At 40.0% G+C, this 18,153-nt stretch overlaps 1 protein-coding gene across 1 annotated transcript in view; it reads left to right on the top strand.

Moving 5' to 3' along the window:
- The window catches only part of LOC139725518 (transcription factor Sox-6-like), a 203,467-nt gene extending 194,322 nt beyond the window's left edge, over positions 1–9,145 (top strand). Inside the window, exons 7-10 of the mRNA XM_071636601.1 lie at positions 2,902–3,077; positions 3,801–3,876; positions 4,724–4,888; positions 5,970–9,145. Coding sequence (XP_071492702.1) covers positions 2,902–3,077; positions 3,801–3,876; positions 4,724–4,888; positions 5,970–6,352 — 800 coding nt within the window. The 3' untranslated portion in view covers positions 6,353–9,145. The remainder of the gene's footprint in view (positions 1–2,901; positions 3,078–3,800; positions 3,877–4,723; positions 4,889–5,969) is intronic.
- The last annotated feature ends 9,008 nt before the right edge of the window (positions 9,146–18,153 follow it).

Here is an 18,153-nt window from a genome sequence, read left to right on the forward strand (position 1 = left end):
AGCGAATAAACAAATAACATGAAGTACTGGTATATAGAAGGCAGGAAGTAGGTCAGCGCTTGGGAGGTCGACAGCTGTTGGGACCTCCACAGCTTAACAACACTAGGCTAGCGCCATTTCTCTGTGTAACACAGTTTGACACGTGTTATGGTGTTGGTGTATCTCATTTTAGGTGGGGGCGCCCTCCACCAAACACATATCCCTGCATCCGCAGAGTGTCTCATTTGGAGATGGCATGATGGTTTTGCCATCAAGGCTGTGTCTTATATGAGATCATGGGAATCACAGCTTGGTGTTAAGTGTAAGGTGCTAAATGATAGCAATTTCAATCCAGTGTCTGTTTTTTTTTTTCCTTTTGAAAAAAAAAAAATGCATGCAGTGTTGGGATCAGAACCCGAGTGCTATGCTTGATGTCTTTGTATTGTCTTTATTGCCTGTGGTTACATTGTGTCTATCTTTCTTCCAAGGTCCCTTTGCATACCCTGATGTACATGTATACACTGTCATAGGAGCATACAGAGACACAGATATGGACACATACACACTGACACTGACACTGATGTATTGACATTGACATAGACACTGACATAGACATTGACATAGACATAGACACTGACGCTGATGTAGACACAGACACTGACACAGACACTAACACAGACACAGGAGCAGACATGGACCAGACATACACACAAACACAGACCCAGACATAGACATAGATACACAGACACAGACACAGACACTACACAGACACACACATACATTGATACAAACATAGACACAGACACAAATGTAGACCTACATAGACATAGACACAGACCCAAAAGAAAAATACAGACACAAACACAATAGACCTTTACATACAGACACATATCCAAACCCAACACAGACACAAACACACATTTAAACACACAAAGGCACATACATGTACATTGTACACATACACAGTCACACACACACAATAATGTCTTGATAATGTCAGAAGGTTTATGCCACAGTGGCAAGCAGTAATCATAATTGATTTAATGGTTAACACCTGTGAGTAAATATATAGATTTGATCTGTCATAGAAGGGGTCTGATATTTAGAAAATATTGACCATCATTTGGATCAGTCAGGTGACAAAATAATGTGATTATAAATATTGACAGGGAGGGTGGGGGTTTTAGGGAGAATTCAAACCCCCTGAAAATGAGCTTTCCAATATATGTACCTATCCACCTTCTCACCTATGTCTTACTCACAGCCAACTTGCCCCTACTGAGCTTACGAAGAGCTGAGGATTCTCTCGGCATGCTGCAATTTGGTGAGCACAGGGGGTTGGGGTCAAAGGTCAGGGGTCACGGCATGCCTGTAGCTTTCCCAGAATGCCCTGCCTCCTTCCTGCATTTTGTACTCCTTCCATGCACAGATGGGCCATGAAAAAGTTCCACAATTATTGCTAGCTTGCTGTACCCTTGCTTGTGGAGAGAATATATTGCCCAGATGATTTGTGTTTTGTTTTCTTGTGTTTTATCAAGCAAGTATTTGCATTTTGGATGCATTTTGTCCAAGAAAGGATAAGATTTTGCTTGAATAATGATTTTTTTTTTTGTTGGAGCCAAGGATATTTTGTTTTGAGAGATCCTGGAACTTGGTAGTGCGTTGGACGAGTTCGCATAGACTGAAGAAGAAAAAGAGAAAAATGTCAAAATTTTCTCCCTAATCCCAGCTGTTCTACCCTGAAAAAGAAAACAATTCAAAAATTGTTCCATGCTGATGATTATCATATGGTAGACACTTGTCCTCATGCCCCCCCCCATCTCAAAAAAGAAGAGTTTCCAGTGTTTAGATTACTTCTAAACATACCACTGCCCCCTAGCTCCTTTCCTCCTTTAGCATGTCTTCACCCCTAGGCACCCCTCTCCCCTCTTCCCTTGCATACCCTATGATTTCTTCACCTCCTCATTTGGATAGTGTCATCAAAGTTTTATTCTTTTCTGATTTTTTTTTTTTTTATCACTGAATGATATAGAGATTACATTGTAGCCATGCTTTTTTAGCAAAGATTTTTTTTTCCTGGTTTTTGAATTTATTTATTACCAGTTGAGATATCAGCATGTTGCAGTATTGCAAGCATCTTTAATAGTCCCATTTCTTGTTTTGTCTTGATTTATGATTTGTCTGTTTCGTAGGCATCATCTCATCGTAATAGAACAAAAAAAAAAGGAAGGAAAGAGAATGATGGAGAATTTAAAAGAAAGAGAAAGGAAAGAGAGAAAGGGAAAAGCAGGAGTGAAGGAGAGAAAGAGGGAGAGATCAAGAAAGGAAGAAAAAGTGAGAGAGAAAGAAAGAGGGAGGGGATAGATACAAAAAAGATGAAGAGAAGAGAAGATTGGTAGTGGGATGGAGATACGGAGAGATGGAGGGTAAAAAGAAATAGTTGCATCCCCTTAGATTGCATTGAACAGTGCATTTTAGTGAATGGCAGGGTCCTTTGCTCGATTCTTGAAAATGTTTCTTTTGTGAAATGAAATACATGTCATATTTGTTACTGTATAGATCTTACCGAAAAAAAAAATATTATTGCTTATCTTCTCATGTCTCATCTTTCCCTTTCTTCTGGTTCTTCTTTTGTTAATCTATGAAAAGACAAGGTTTTAAAACTGTTTCCGTAAACCACAGTTTGAGGTGTTTTATGACTGGTCTGAAATGGTTTATAAGATATGATTTTCTCAAATGTCCTTTCATTAGGCGCCTTAATGAAGATTGCCAACGTGCTACTTTACAAGTGGGCCCAGCAAATTTCATTTGATATCTGAAGTCACGAAATTATAATTCTCTTTACTGTGGTGTGTATCAAGGAGGGCTGTGGTGGTAATCGTCATGGTAACCGTCTCCTCCTCTCTTGTGTGTTTCCCACAGCTGGTTCCCTGGCGGAGGCGCTGAGCCGCGTCAACGCCGACGCAAGCTTTTCCCACTCGCCGACGGACAAGGAGCAGATTGCCCTGGACGCGCTGACCAACCGGCTGCCCATGCGGTCACTGTCCAATGGGGACGTCATGATGAGCAACACCAGTGGCAGCGAGGACGATGAGATGGTGAGTGTTTCTTAGAAGGTGGTGGAGGGGGGTGGGAGTGGGCTTGGTGGGTGCAAGCCACAGGTTGACTTCCAGATGAAGGGTGTAGTTGGCAGGTCAAAAAATGGCTGGTATGGTGGTAGGCATATTAGGGCAGTTACCACCTGGCAAAATACTGGTTAGTGATAAGGTAAGTGTACCGCAGAAAGTGATGGAGGGGGACGGGAGGGGGACGGGAATGGATGTGGTGGGTGCAAGTCACAGGTTGACTTCCAGATGATGAGTGTAGTTGGCAGGGCATAAAGGCTGACCCTTAGATGATCGTTGTGGGAGGATTGGTGTAGATGAGAGGGGTGGATGGGGTATGATGCATGTACTAGCCATATGTCAAGTTAGGATGATGGTTGTGGACAGCTGCCAGATTTTTTCCCAGTACCTGGTGGCCTGTTTTGTCTAGTGTTTTTTTTGTTTTTTTTTTTAATTGCTGGGGTATTATTATTATCATTATTTAATTATTTATTGTTGTTGTTGTTGTTGTTTTTTTTTTTTTTTTGGGGGGGGGGGGGCACAGGACATTGTGCTTTCAGGATGAGAAGAAGTTGTCCACATGCTGCAAAACTGATGTTATGGATTTCCTTTACTGACTTAAGTAGGATAATGAAAGTGTATTTCTGTGGTTTTCCCAATTTTTTGCTCCCAATATCAAGTGTGTTTCTGTTGTTCTTTCCATTCCTGTAACCTCAGCCGAGTCGGAAAGGAATCGTGATCGACTTGACGGAGGAGGATGAGAGGCCCAAAATCGACATCCAGGTGGACCACGGTGAGTGATGAGTCCAGTCTTCAAGGCCTATACATCCATGGACTGCATTTTCCTCTTCTTTAAATAGTGTACCAAAGTGTGACATCATAGCCATTTCATTGCCATGGAAACTGGTTCTGAACAACCTCATGTACTAGTAGTCTGTATATCTGTGAACCCAAACGGTCGCTAAAAATGCTCATACCCAGTTCCAACCTGCTGCCCGGAACCTTGTGCAAGGATGTCTTGCTTTCAATCACTTAACTATTGTATAACAAAAGGTTGTGATTTCATCACTTTGGTACTCTACAGACACTATTTAAAATTGCAGTGGTTCAATTTCAGAAATTGCTAAACTTTGCTGGCTTAGCTGTGTGATGATGTTCAAATGCATGAATAAGGGGGAAAAAAACAAACAAACATAAGAACACTCTAGTGGATGATTTATCTATTTATTTATTTTTGTTGCGAGAATTATGCTGTCTCTATGAAAGAGATGCATGATCAAATATGACCATGATACTGAACCTTTGGTTTCTTCAAACACTGCTGTCTGTTGAAGATATTGATGAAACCATACCAATTCATGTTAGTGCTAATCAAAACTTGTTACGTATAGAGTCAATTTGTTTCTTTTGTTATTTACAGATGAGTGTTTAAGCTCTTGATGTGAAGTGTCCATGTTTGTAGACATATTCATCATATATTGACAGATAAATTATTTTGCTAGCAGTTGTGTATAGTCCTAACCTCCACCCCCTTCTTATTATATAATCCTCTGGCTAAAGTTTTTGTCAAGCTTGACCAGTGAGAATTTCAGTGAACGTATTTTCACCAAACCTTGTGACTGGTACTCCCATATTTGCAGCTGGTACGATAGCCCGCATGTACCGCGACACGAAGAAGGCGGAGGCGAGCAAGCCGCACATCAAGCGGCCGATGAATGCGTTCATGGTGTGGGCAAAGGAGGAGCGGAGGAAGATCCTTGCGCGTCACCCCGACATGCACAACTCCAACATCAGCAAGATCCTCGGTAAGCCCATTCTTTGTGGGTTTGTTGGGGGGGGGGGGGGAATAAGTGAAAAAATGGTGTCTTCAAAACTTTTTTGCTTGCCCAATCCGGGCAAGCATTTGTTCTCATTGTTCAAAAACACTTGTCCGAATTCGATTTTCACTTGCCCCCGGCAATTGGGCAAGTGCTTATGTAGCACCCTGAAGCCCTATCCTCCCTTTCTCTTGGCCCATCCTTCCTGGATTATTTTTTCGTATCCCCACCTACTCTCTTTCACATCCTGTTTCTGATTGAAAAACAGCATGTTGTGTCAAACTTATCAGCCTCGGGAGCCAAATGAGTCCTGTAACATGTCTAGGGATGTTTGCAAAATCTCAAAGGGAATGGCGTAAGTGAAATGTACATATATGTTCATCCACTTAGTTGGGTGTAGACATTGGAAGCTCACCTTTTTTTCCGAAAGATGGTAGAATTTTTTTTGTCTCAAGTCTGCCATCTTTCAGATAGGTATACCATTTGGTGATGGCAAGCGTGGTATGGTATCATCTGAATATAGAACAAACTTGAAATATCCTTTTACCAAAATTTTTATAGCATCATCCCCGGAAGTGGTTGAATCCATTATTTCTCATCTCTCACTTCTCTGTGATATCAACATTTAGCTGCTCTAATGTTGTCACCATGTATAGTTTTAACAACCTGTGTCTGTTCATTCTATTCAACTATTGGCCTAGACAGAGCGAAAATGTAAGGTTCATTACTTCTGTACAAGACCTAAGGGATATTGTTTTTAAAAGATATAAGGTTCACATAAGCCTCATGTAAAGGGGGCATTGAGTTTGACAATGATTAATGCTAATTTACACATTTATTTTTGAAACTGAAAGAAAAATAATTTAGAAAGATCAACACTAAAACTTTGAGAGGCCAATATTGGTGGTGCTTAGATTGATATGGTGATAGTAAATTGATACTCGTATCACCCTTTGTGAATTGTGAGTTTCCGTGCAAGTTGGAAGAGATTGTCTTGTGATGTTTTGATGTTACTCAGCATTTATTTCTGAGATGTTTTAAGCATGACACTTTCTCTTCCCGGGTACAGGCTCGAAGTGGAAGACGATGTCGAATGCAGAGAAGCAGCCATACTACGAGGAGCAGGCTCGCCTCAGCAAGGCCCACTTGGAGAAATATCCCGACTACAAGTACAAGCCACGGCCGAAGCGCACGTGCATCATCGACGGGAAGAAGCTGAAGATCGGCGAGTACAAAGCGCTGATGCGCGCCAAACGCCAAGAGGTGCGGCACGTCTACTACACCCGCGACGGCGAGCACATGATCCGGGCGCCGTCGATCGCCACCACGCTCAACACGCCCACGTTTCCCCTCCTGGACGCATCCGGCGGCTACACCCTGGCCGGCATCCGGCCCCCGACGATGGTCGACGCCTCCTTCGAGCAGGACAGCGGGAGCCTGTCGGAGCGATAGCCGCAGCTCCGAAGTCGTCGCGCGATCACAATTTTTTTTACCTCCTTTTGATTTTCGTGGGTTCTTATTTTGTAACAAAAATGTGTAAGCTTGATTTTGACTAACGTGAGCTCCTGCCAGTTCTATTCAACTGATCAATGAAAAAGTCACATAGATCTTGACTGACACATCATGCTGCTTAGAAAGTCTCGGTGACCTCCTCATAGTGAGGGTCAAAGTTGACGACCTCAGACAAGATTTTAAGTTCCACCATACCTGAGAAAAAGGAAAGATTGGTATCAGTAGCCATGCTGAAAGTGGGTTGTCAAAAAAAACACCCCAGAAACAGGAACAAAACTGCGGTTACTCATGGATAAAGAAGAATGTGGTTGGATGGAGTGCAGGTAGTGATTAAGTGTCAGGATCTCCGTGTCAATTTCATTGGTCGGTTTATTGCTTGCCTTCGTTTAGTTCAGCAAGCACTTGACGCACTGAGCAGCGTTACGACCACTGCTTGCCCAGGAGGAGCAGAAACGAAAATTACTGGCACGTCCTGCTTTTAGTCGTATGTTGCTCTGCAGTAGACTGTGCCATGTATGCCCTAACAATGCACAAAGATTCGCTAGAGGAACGAATTCAACTCTTTTTCGACGACTGCTCAGAGTGCTTTGCTATTATGTGGCTCTCATCTATTTAAAATGCCATGTGTGTTTGCGACCCACCTTTTTTTGTGTGTACGTGTATTTCGCTTTGTAAAACCAACGCTTGACGAGAACGCATTGACTGCGTTCACAGAAAACTTATTTATGACGTGGAAATGACATTGATAAACGAAACAGAAGTATTTATTTGATGCAGCTATTTTTTGAAATATTTATCTGTGACGTATTGTGTTCCTGCATGCCAGATGTACGGGAGTCTCTCCGTGCGTGGGAGAAGTGTAGTCCGTATGACGATTTGATTTTTTTCCTGACGCATACTCGAAGCAATTCTGCAATACGTATTTTGTTGTTAGCATTTCGGACACACACTAGGTTGTCTGCGACCACAAATTCAGCAAGTGACCGTCGGCAACATTTGTAGAATTGCATTCAGCGGGAAAGCACAGCAGCTACCTGCCGTGCATCTTCGCTGTTGCCATGACTACGCAATAGTTCGTAATTATATTGAATCAGGACTTCCTCATTCTTATGTAAGTGTATGTATGTACATATTTTGGGTGCGATCACTCAATTTCTTTTTTCTGTTGGGTTGAGTTTGTATAAAAAAATTAAGAAAAAAAAAACAGTGGAAAAAAAATTAAGATTATAAAGACGTGCAAGAATGTTCTTCGTCTCGCAACTGTGTCGTTTAAGTGGCATAAGTCGGTGTAAGAATAAGCAATGGTCATCGAGGATAAGTGGTGAAGAGAGGGGAAAAAAAAGATTAAAGATACCTTACCTCAATTAATGGCTTTAATCATTAGAAAAGCCTAGATTGTATGTTGTGAGTATGTGAAGATTGTGACTTCTTGTTGGCAAGATATATACATATATATATATATTATACAGTATATATATGTATGTATACATGTATCAATATCTCGTGATTTGACGTGGTCGTGGAGCTGTAGATTTCTCTCGGCCGGATAGTAGAATTCGTATTTGCGATTGCACTAGGTATAGACACTACGGTGGACGATAAAAATGATACGAAGAAGGCATGATATTATTAGAACTATACATGACATATATATCTATCATAGGCTTGCTCTGTGGATTATAGTGTGTAATAGTGTCGATGAATATGTATGAGACTCATGAATATGTAACGAAAGCTTGTGAATGATGTATTAGACTCGTGTGTTATTCGTGATGTGAGACTCAATATGTTTTGGCATGCCACTAGTCAGGTGCTCTCGTACAAGACGACCGAAAAAAGGGAAAAAAACTTCTCCTTTCCTCGTAGGAAAGAGAGATTTCAACTTTTTATGCTATTTCAGTCACCTTGAATTGAATTCTTATAAGTTTTTGTGACTTCTTTGTAAATACTACTACTATTAACCTTTTTTATGTAGAACAGTCTCATGACGTGATTGATCACACCGAATACTTTTCTATGTGTCTTGGTTCATTGCAGTGTACCGCCCCATCGCTTCATTTCCGGTGTTGTGTTAATTTTTGCCCCCCTCCCCTCTTCTTGCCGGCAAAAGCTTGCAGTATTTAAGGTTTTGGTTTTGTATTCACTTGATGGTATTCAGTTTAATTTTTGTTTGTTTATTTGTTTAGTTTTCGACTCATTTTTTCCCCTCTGGACATAAAAAATGCAAATATCCTAACGTTGTTGTTGTTTGCTTTGTGGGACAGTAAACTTGGGAGACAGCTGAAGTGGAATTTGAAAGAGATATCAGTGGCAGCTGTTGGAAGCTAGGTGCCATTTGTTAGGAAAATCATGTTTTGTCACAAATCGTTCTAGAAACTCGTCGCAAGTCGATGAAGCTCACTCTGTTTGGTTTAATAGGTATGCCTCGTTGACTGATTACGTGTACCGGTGCTATGTTTGCTGTGAAACTCTGTCTGGTGAAAACCATGTCTCAAAGTGGGAGTGAAAAAAGAGTGGGAAAGCATCGAAGGGAAGGCAGTGCCGTGTCGGAATGAATTGATTGGTTTATGTCTCACATTGATATTTAGTAAGAGTAAGTGTCAGTTTTGCGAGATGCATGCGACTTCGCTGTGTCATGGAAGACTTGTTAAAACACAGCATAAGGTGGCATCGCTCTCTGAAAGTTTTACAGATAGACTTTGAAACAGGAGAAGATGGTGTGAAACTTCGCGGCAGTTTTGTCGTTGGCGAGTGGAGGCGTGGGGGAACATATCAACTTTGACCCAGAGACGTGAGGACTTTCTGCCATAGTTGTGTACTTATACAGAGTGGAGGTGTGGTAAAGAAGGGCACTTGCAGCCCCCCATTTTTTCTTTTTATTATACCCCCGCCAAACGAAGTTTGAAGGGGGTATATATCAACTCACCGGTTGATCGGGCGGTCGGGCGGTCGGTCGGGCGGTCGGTCCGTTGCAAAGAGACCGTGGCACAGATGTGTGCCTTGGGTTGTAGATGTGCAAGACGTATTTTTTGACAGTCAAAAGTACGTTGCCATGGTCCCAAAAATGGGTACAAATCTTGCGTCGCGTCAGTTTTCAACCGATTCCCCCACAGATGTGTGCCTTGTAGATGTGCAAGACGTATTTTTTGACAGTACAAAAGTACGTTGCCATGCGGCATAGTACAAATCTTGCGTCGCGTCCCACAGTGATCTTACAGATCACTGAATATGATGTGCAAGACACATATTTCCGCAGTGATGCCAGGTAACGGCATGTTATTGGTAAAATATAGGGGCAAAATGCTTCATGGCAAAACTGAGTGTTCTTCCAATTCTCATGCATATTGAATGTTTGTCTTAGGATATAGGTCACATGACAATTTCTTGACAGTGACAAAAAGTATGTTGCCATGGTAACAGCTCACATATTATGAGCAGCAAACTACTTCCTCAGTTTTTGCCCCCATGAAACTTTACAGACGTGTGCCTTGTTGTGCAAAACGCATTACCCGAAAGTACGTTGCCATGGTAACGGTAATGGCAGAAGATCAAAAAGAAAACTACTTCCTCAGTTTTTTGATGAAATAGGAAATGGTTTGACGCAGTCGCTGTAGCGACATTTCTAGTAGGGGGCGCACGGCCAGAGCACCCCCCCCCCCCCCCCCCCCCCCCCCCCCCCCCCCGGATCCACCACTGCTTATAGGAGGGAAAGCTTAAAGGGAAATCTTGGTGATAAGAAAGCAGGCTTGTACACTCGTAGTCGATGCGGAAAGGCCAGTTATGTGTGTAGAGGGCTTCTGCTATTGTCTTTATGGGGGTTTGGAGTGTAGATATGTTCCCACCACGCAGTTGTTGGCGCAAGACCCAACGTCCCTCAAGGGGCTGTGCTAGTGAGGGACAACTGTTGCTAAGTAAGGTGTAGTGTAATCGTGGTTGATCTGTGTAAATTCAGCCGAGGTACATATTAAGCAGTAATGGTGTTGTCGTAAATCACGTGGAAATGTGGTCACTAGATCTTTATTCAAACAACGTAATCAATGTGTGTGTGTGTGTAGCGACCTGTAGCCCAGTTTTTTCCCCCTTGTGTGTCCGAGCGATCGATTGTCGAAAAACCCTCGCATATTCTGTGGAATTCGTGGCGTAGAAACTCTTCCTTTTATTCTGTCATGCCCGTGTCGTCATGGAAGTGTACGGTGGTTAGGCGGTCGTCTTAGGAACTTGCCGATATGAAATGTGAACCGCACAGCATGTCTGCACTCGTCAGTGTGTGTTGAGAGGAGGTTGTGATGTGCGCAGTCAGCTCGCACCCTGTTCGATATCAAATTAAGCTACCCCAAGCAGCTCCTGAGAGATAACTCTGTGGCATATGGTCCCGTACACCTGGGTGTATGCAAGGATGAATTCAATCTCACATTGGTTGCTTAAGAAAACAGAACAAGAATATTTCTAAACTAGACCATTTCACATTGTTTTTCATTCTCGACTCATACTGAGTCTCTGGAAGTTTAGAGCAAGTCATGCCAGGTTTAAACCCAGAGAGATGCAGAAGTGGGCAGCGGGTTTTGCTGTACTACCCCCGTGGCGAGCCGCAAGGTTGCTGCGCAGCGAATGCACGCAGTGCCTGACCAGTGCCGACGTGTTGTGTGCGTGCGTGTGGTTGCCTAGTTGTAGCAAGTATATAATCTATGGTGTGATGGTATCGGAAAACCAAAAACGAAACATTTAAAAAAAAAGAAGAAGTAAAGTCTGTATAGTACGAACTCAACCGGTTGTCGGTGTGTAGACGGGAACAACTCTTTCTAATGTTGCCAATTCATTGTTTACATTTGATAATTTCTCGCAAAACATGGTGGCAAGGGAAAGGGAGTGCGATGTAGCTTGCGGAACGTATATTAGCGTCGATGATTTGACAAATTATGTTTGCCCTCTACCTCATTACGTATGTCAAAAATGAGAGAAAATGAAGAAAAATTGAGAAGATGGAGACAATAAAAGCTTGCAAAGAGAAATGTAATCCTCGTGGTTTATCCTCCCAAACACGCCATCTGCCTCTTTAGAGATGCTGGCGAACTTTCAAGGTGGGGGCAGAGAGAATTGTATGGTGGAAGAAAAATGAAAATCTGACAAGAAGAACGATCATTCGGCTTGAAAGCTTCGCTATGCGCAGATTTGATTGAATGATTTCTGTCTGTTTTAGTTATGAACTCTGTTGCTTTAGTTAGTGTGTACGCAGACAAGACACGTATCATATTGAGCGCTCTGTTGGATGAGAACATGTCTAATTTACCTTTTTTATACACATATATATAAATATATATATAATTATATCATGTGCCAAATTGCATAATGAATTTGTTTTAGAATTATTTGTAAAGTTTAATTTTTGTACATCTAGTCAATGCATCAAATGATAATTATGAGGTCGTAGACTGCTCGACACGAATAAATTCTCTGTGAGTTCATGAGCTGGATGTCTCCACCAGGAATGTTGTTTTTGTATTTTTCAATGTGTTTATATTGTTATCTCTGTCTGTGGTAAGATACACAGTTTTTGCCTGTATCACAGATTGGTTCGTTTCAGTTTCTTTTTTAAATTGTCGTCATATCATGTCGAAGTGAATCTCTATTAAATGTAGAGACTGCCAAATGAAGTGTTTGTTTTTTTATAAACTTCTGTTCTTCCTGATCTACGACAAATATGAACTTGACCAAAGCAGTTGTGAAAACGTTTAATACAAGATTGAAAGACACATTTAATATTAGCCATGACACCACGTAATGGTGAGAAAAATTGTTTTCATAGGTTTGTACTGGAAGGATATAACAGCCGGTTTCCTATTCTGAAAGCCTAGTGGCTACCTCAAATCCTATGGCATCTTGCTTGCTTATTTAGTTTCTTTTCCCCCTTTTGATGCATAATTGTTATACTGCATGATGTAGACACTCATAGATTACCATTCTGATCAATCACCATTCAGGAAAGATTTGGAATATTCCAAGTACTGTATACGCTATAATTTTCGCGTACATAAATTTTCGCGAATTGCTGCTGTCACACATTTTCGCGAGTGGTTAAATTCGCGATTGGGGGACCAGAGAAAATATGAAGTGGCAAAGAAAGTGTGAATTTGCAACTTACGAGCAAATAAGAATGATACTAGATAGTTATACACTGCATGAAAAAAAACTTACCAAACTCTGCTAACTAGTAAGTTAGAATTCAACATTTTTGAAGTGGTTAAGTCCATCGCGCTAGATTTCTGACGAGTGGTCCCCTTGCGATAATGGATTGGCTCTCTATACAGTATTTGTAAGTAGACGTGGACGTGCTATATGTACGTAAACAAGCTTAGCCAGTATGGTCTGTTCGGTAAGTCATGGCATGGTATACTACTAGTACTGAAATTTTCGTATCATCAAGGCAAGGGATTCATTTTGGAAGGTAATATTTTCGCGTGTTGTTAAATTCGCGAATAGCTCCCGACTCGCGAAATTCGCGAAAATAAAACCCCCACGAAATATATAGCGTATACAGTATGAGTTGGGAATACTGCCCTCCAAGAAAGATATGTATTGAACAGTGAGAACTGTTTTAAGACGGTACGTTGGGCATACTACTTCATTTTATCTAATATCGGTGAAGTATCTATAACACATAGGGAGCCTGTATTCCCTTCTGACCTTTGAAATAATCAACATTATTTATCCTCATGAATCACCTCATAACAAGGCATATATTTTCTTTTCAAATGGCAAGATAATCATAGATTTTGCTTCTACCGAAATGATTCACAATATGAGATGATTTGGATGTGAGTTCAAATTGAGTGTAAAAAAAAAACAAACAAACTTTACTGAGCCTCTCACTATTAGGATCAAGATGAAAACCAGTCACCAGCATCAACATTTATAGTGAAAGAGAACCAAGTCCCATCTTTGTGAACAAGTTGGCCAAAATAATATCCAAAGGACTTTTTTTTTGTCATGGGGGGAGGAGAGATATTGTTGCGACATTTGCTGAGAAATTCTCTTTGTGCATTCTCTGATTTTTTTTTTGATTTTTTTAATTACCGTCAAAGTTTATCATAAACCCGTTGAGGACGGACTGATTTTGCTACAACACGCTTTTTCCATAAACACCGTCCCAAGTATATTCGGGACTCATTTTCAGTGAGTTAACATGCGAATCCATACCAACAAGGTTTAAGCCACACACTTGTTCATCTGACATTGTGCCAATATGAGACTGCTCTGGGCAAGAAAGAGCCCATAAAATAATTGTTGGCCAGTAATTGTTGTGACAAACTTTATAGTTCGACAGAAACGGCTCCAACGGCTTGAAGGAAAACTGGTCAAAAAGTTCTGAAAAACACTCAAGAGAAATTCCTGTTCCTTGCCAAGAGCATCCTTGGAAATCGTAGCCATTTTAAAAAAGATCTTCTGTATCACCAATCACATTGGGATGCGCTCACATTCTGAATGCTGATATCAAACCTCAATACTATCAAAATGAATGCATTTTGTTGTACCAAGGACCAGTTCTTTAATTACAGTTGCTGCTCTCGACAGTTGCAACCACCATGATAGGAGCCACACAACCCTTCTGTATGGTATGCTACACTCTATGCTCGTGTCGAATAATAACCCTCTACAAACTAAACAGGGTGAGGTACGTAACCACTCTCTGTCTCAGTCGATAAACTACGACAGCAAAGCTGTTTATTCGGAGCTCACCTGTGGTGCTATTAACAAGGCTTGTGTCCCAAATATGTTGTACTGTGCCACATGCCGCAATATGATTGGCATAGTTGTCGTAACAAACCTAACTTTCAGGCGAGATCTCAGTGGATAAGTTTATGTACAATCAGATGAACTGTAGGAGCTCAACAACCTTTGCTTCACATTCTCCCCGCTCCCCCCCCCCCCAAAAAAAAAAAAAAAGAGTTCTTCTTCTTTTGCATATTCAATCACCCTTTTTACCCATTCATGATCATCCATGCATTAGCAGATTTCAGTTGGATAATATCAAGCCACATGGAAGTGAGTAAAGAAAAACAGAAAAGTAAACAATCTTGAAAGAGTAGAATGTTTGGATCATGCGCAGGTAAAGGAGGGATGTCTTACAATAAATGTTGGCAGAGTTGATAATCAGTGTAGTAAGAATTAAAAGGGAAATGTGGTGTAATATATCTACAGGGATGTTTACTTAGTAGCATAAGTTGTCTTCAAGACCGCCTGGTGGATATGTTTTATGCAGAGTCAGGGAATTCACAAAACTGTTTTCATGCCAAATATTTTGTGACTTAGAGTCAGACAGAAATTTAGAAGAAAAAAACAACAACAATGAAATGAACAATTTGTTTGTTGTCATCATATGTTTTTGAAAATATCATTTTGTCTTGTGTTTTTTTTTTCTGATGGGACCAACAATTGCTCGTAAAAAGTTTGCCCCGAAATATATCGAGTTCGGGGCTTACTCCGTAACCCAACTATTCTGGATTGGATACAGGTCAGTGTGACAGACATAGGAGGTGACACATCGAAAAAAAAAGATGAAAGATGTACATGAATATGATGAAGTATGCATGAGTCATGCATATTCATTGCTATTTGCATAAGTACTTATCTAATGATGTGGAGTGTGATTTACTTGCATCATTGCTGCTCTGGAATCTGCTGAACGAGTCTGTGTTTTAATGTTATTGAGGTGATGGACTAAAGTATGTAAAAAAAAAAATGTATGGTCATATCAGTGTATCTTATATTGAAATATGTTTTATTCTTCTCCGAGTGTGCCATTATCTTTTTTTTTTCTTTTGTAAATAATTCTTGTTTTTTTTTCAGCTGTTCTCAAAGGTGTTCAGTGAAATTTTACGGGTTACATGCAGCTCTACAATGAAAAGAAAAAGAACTACACACAATAAAAAGGAGTGATATCTAAGAGATACTAAGTGTGAATATTACAAATACTTCTGAATATTCTTAGTCTGATAATTTTTCTTGTACAGTTGATCTTTACTGAATATTCATAAGTTTAAATATTCATATGTTTGCCGGGTGTTTGCGGAATATTGCATATTCCCACTGGAATGCTATCAATCGAGGCATTTTGTTTTTCCCACCAAGACGACTCAAAAGTTTCTGTTAATAGTGTAATGTGCGTAACGACTAGATATTGTGCTTCGTAGTAAATACTTCTCTTGTGCAACTAACCCAATGGAGCCATGTGTCACACAACCTAGAAACAACTGCAGCATTATTAGATGGCAAAATAACAGAATAAACAATTTTCTCTAAATGACCTAAAAAGAAAAAAATCACAGTTGCGGAAATTCGAAAAATATGTGAGAATGTGATGAAGAGCTATATTCATGAGTTCCAATTGTGTCTGTTTAGTGGACATATTTTCAGCACTGTTAGGGCATGCATAATAGTAAGTGAAATTCTTGTCGAAATAAGTGACCATGTATTACGTAATATATGGTCTTGACACTGATTTCTAAAATTCTTTGTAGATGCAACAACTCCTCAAAATTGCATGCCGCAGCTTTTCACTTGGGGCAGTGAATGGACATTGGTACAGTTCCCCCTTCAAAAAAGAGGAAAAATCAACAACAAAACAACAATGGTTAGCATGAATCAAAGAAACAAATCGACAGAGTTTGTGATAGTTTCTGAAAGAGTTGAATTACAATTGGAATAACTCCAAGTGCTGACTTTGTTGCAAAAGGCATTGAATTGTGCAGTTTGTGATTTGGCTATAACAGACTATTTCATGAGCTGAAATGGTTTATTCTGATTAATATGTTGATCCTCAAAGGGAGCTTCAAGTGACAGACTTGAATGCGTGAAATATCACAAGATTCCTATTGTGATGCCAATTGCAAGAAATATTATCTTTGCCATGAACAATGTTATTTCTACTCCTGAATTTTGTTGTCAGGAAATGGTGCTAATATCCTTAATGTGGAACATCATGATGGTAATTCCACAACAGACAGTTTTGAATTAGGAGTGAAGAAATTTGTTGCCCTCAATTGGAAATTAAGATTTCAAGTTTAATCTGTAATTGTTGTTTTTTTGTTACTTTTTTGTTTGTTTTCACAATGTCAGCATTTTGCAAGTTAAACTCCCAAGGGCATTTAAAGTAGGTTATACATGTATATGTTTATATTCATTTTCCTATGTTTTTTGCAATATATTTTGTCTTGTGGCTGCTTAGATTTTTAAGGTAAGCCTTAATTGTTCCCTCTTGCAAGGTTCATAAATTAGTATGGCAAAACCCTGAAGTTTTGAATCACCACCACTCCTTCTTTTTTTAATGTGTTAAAATTTATAGAATTTTCTCTACTTTTATCCCCTCAGGACAGCAAGAAACTGCTAAATTCATCTGTCCCCAGTAAATAAATTTCCATACTGGCAGTGTGGTATGAATGGAGTGGTAATTGCTATGTCAGGCAAACCCTGAGGCCCTCCTTCTGGTTGGCTGGAACAACCTTCGTTCTGAATTTATACTTAAATATGCCTATATTAGTGAATTGGCCTATCACTGTTGGCCCCCTGGTTGCGATTTCATTACAGATAGTTTTGTTGAAGTAAGTTATGAGAACATCATTGAAGTGTAGTATCTCCTTAGAGGTATATGTGTTTTTATAAATAATTTTGGTCAATAAATCATGGTTCTTCTGATAATATTTTTTTTTCTGTCATTGGACTCTTGACTGATTAGATTTTTTTTTTTTATTAGTCACAAGGGTGCATGCTAATTTATTGTTGTCACCGCCTTCCCATTTTATGGCAAATTAAAAAGAAAATTGCAGACTATAAAAATATGTAAAGTTTAAATGAACAACAAAAGAAGGGACAAATTTATGACTCATCAGTTGTCAAGGTAACAGGTGCCCATTCTGTTGCCGTGACGACTGTCTCTCCTATCCAGTGAATAGGAGTTGTGTCTCCTCGTTGAGTGTTACAACACTTGTCAACATTATTATTACCTAGATCTTGTCACTTAAAATTGCCAAATTCATCCAGTACATGAACAACTGATTGTAGATATATTTGATCAACACTGACCATCATGTCACATTAGTAAGGTAGCTTGTAACGCTGAATGTTGCCCTCCCAATGTGAGAAATGGAATGGAAAAGGAAAGGGGGGGGGGGGGAACCACCCCTAACCCAACCACAACCATCCGAGAATTGTACAGTGTTCCTGCTGTGTTTAGGCGAATGATATTTGTATTTCTTTTAAAATTTCATACTGGTGACCTAACCATTGGTACTGTAGGCGTCTGTAGGCATTTACTGTAGAACAGAGTATGTCAGTGCTGTGTAAGGCCAAATGTGTATTCTTGTCTGGACATTTCCACAAACAAAAAAAAAAGATGAATAAATGAATAAAAATGGAAAAAAGTAATAAATCTGACAGAGTATGAAAAAAAAAAGTGTTTGAGTGAATTCCTTCTGGGATGAATCAGTCCTTCCCATAATGCTGTGATTCCTGGTTGAAGGTGAAAGGAAAGACTTTGGCAAAAACAAACAGACAAATTATCAAACAAGCAAACAAACAAACACAAACAAAAAACTAGCAAAGAAAAAACACATCTTTGCTGTCTTTACAAAAAAATCTAACATTGAGAAATTGGGACTCATGTGCTGTAAGCTCAAAACATGTAGAATGTGACAAACTTCTCTAAACATGCTTTTTATAGAAAATTCAAATAGGCCCATTCAGTTGAC

Source organism: Diadema antillarum, unplaced genomic scaffold, assembly GCF_040938485.1.
Source record: "Diadema antillarum isolate AM-2024a unplaced genomic scaffold, OU_Dant_1.0 seq00000048_RagTag, whole genome shotgun sequence".
NCBI lineage: Eukaryota > Metazoa > Echinodermata > Echinoidea > Diadematoida > Diadematidae > Diadema > Diadema antillarum.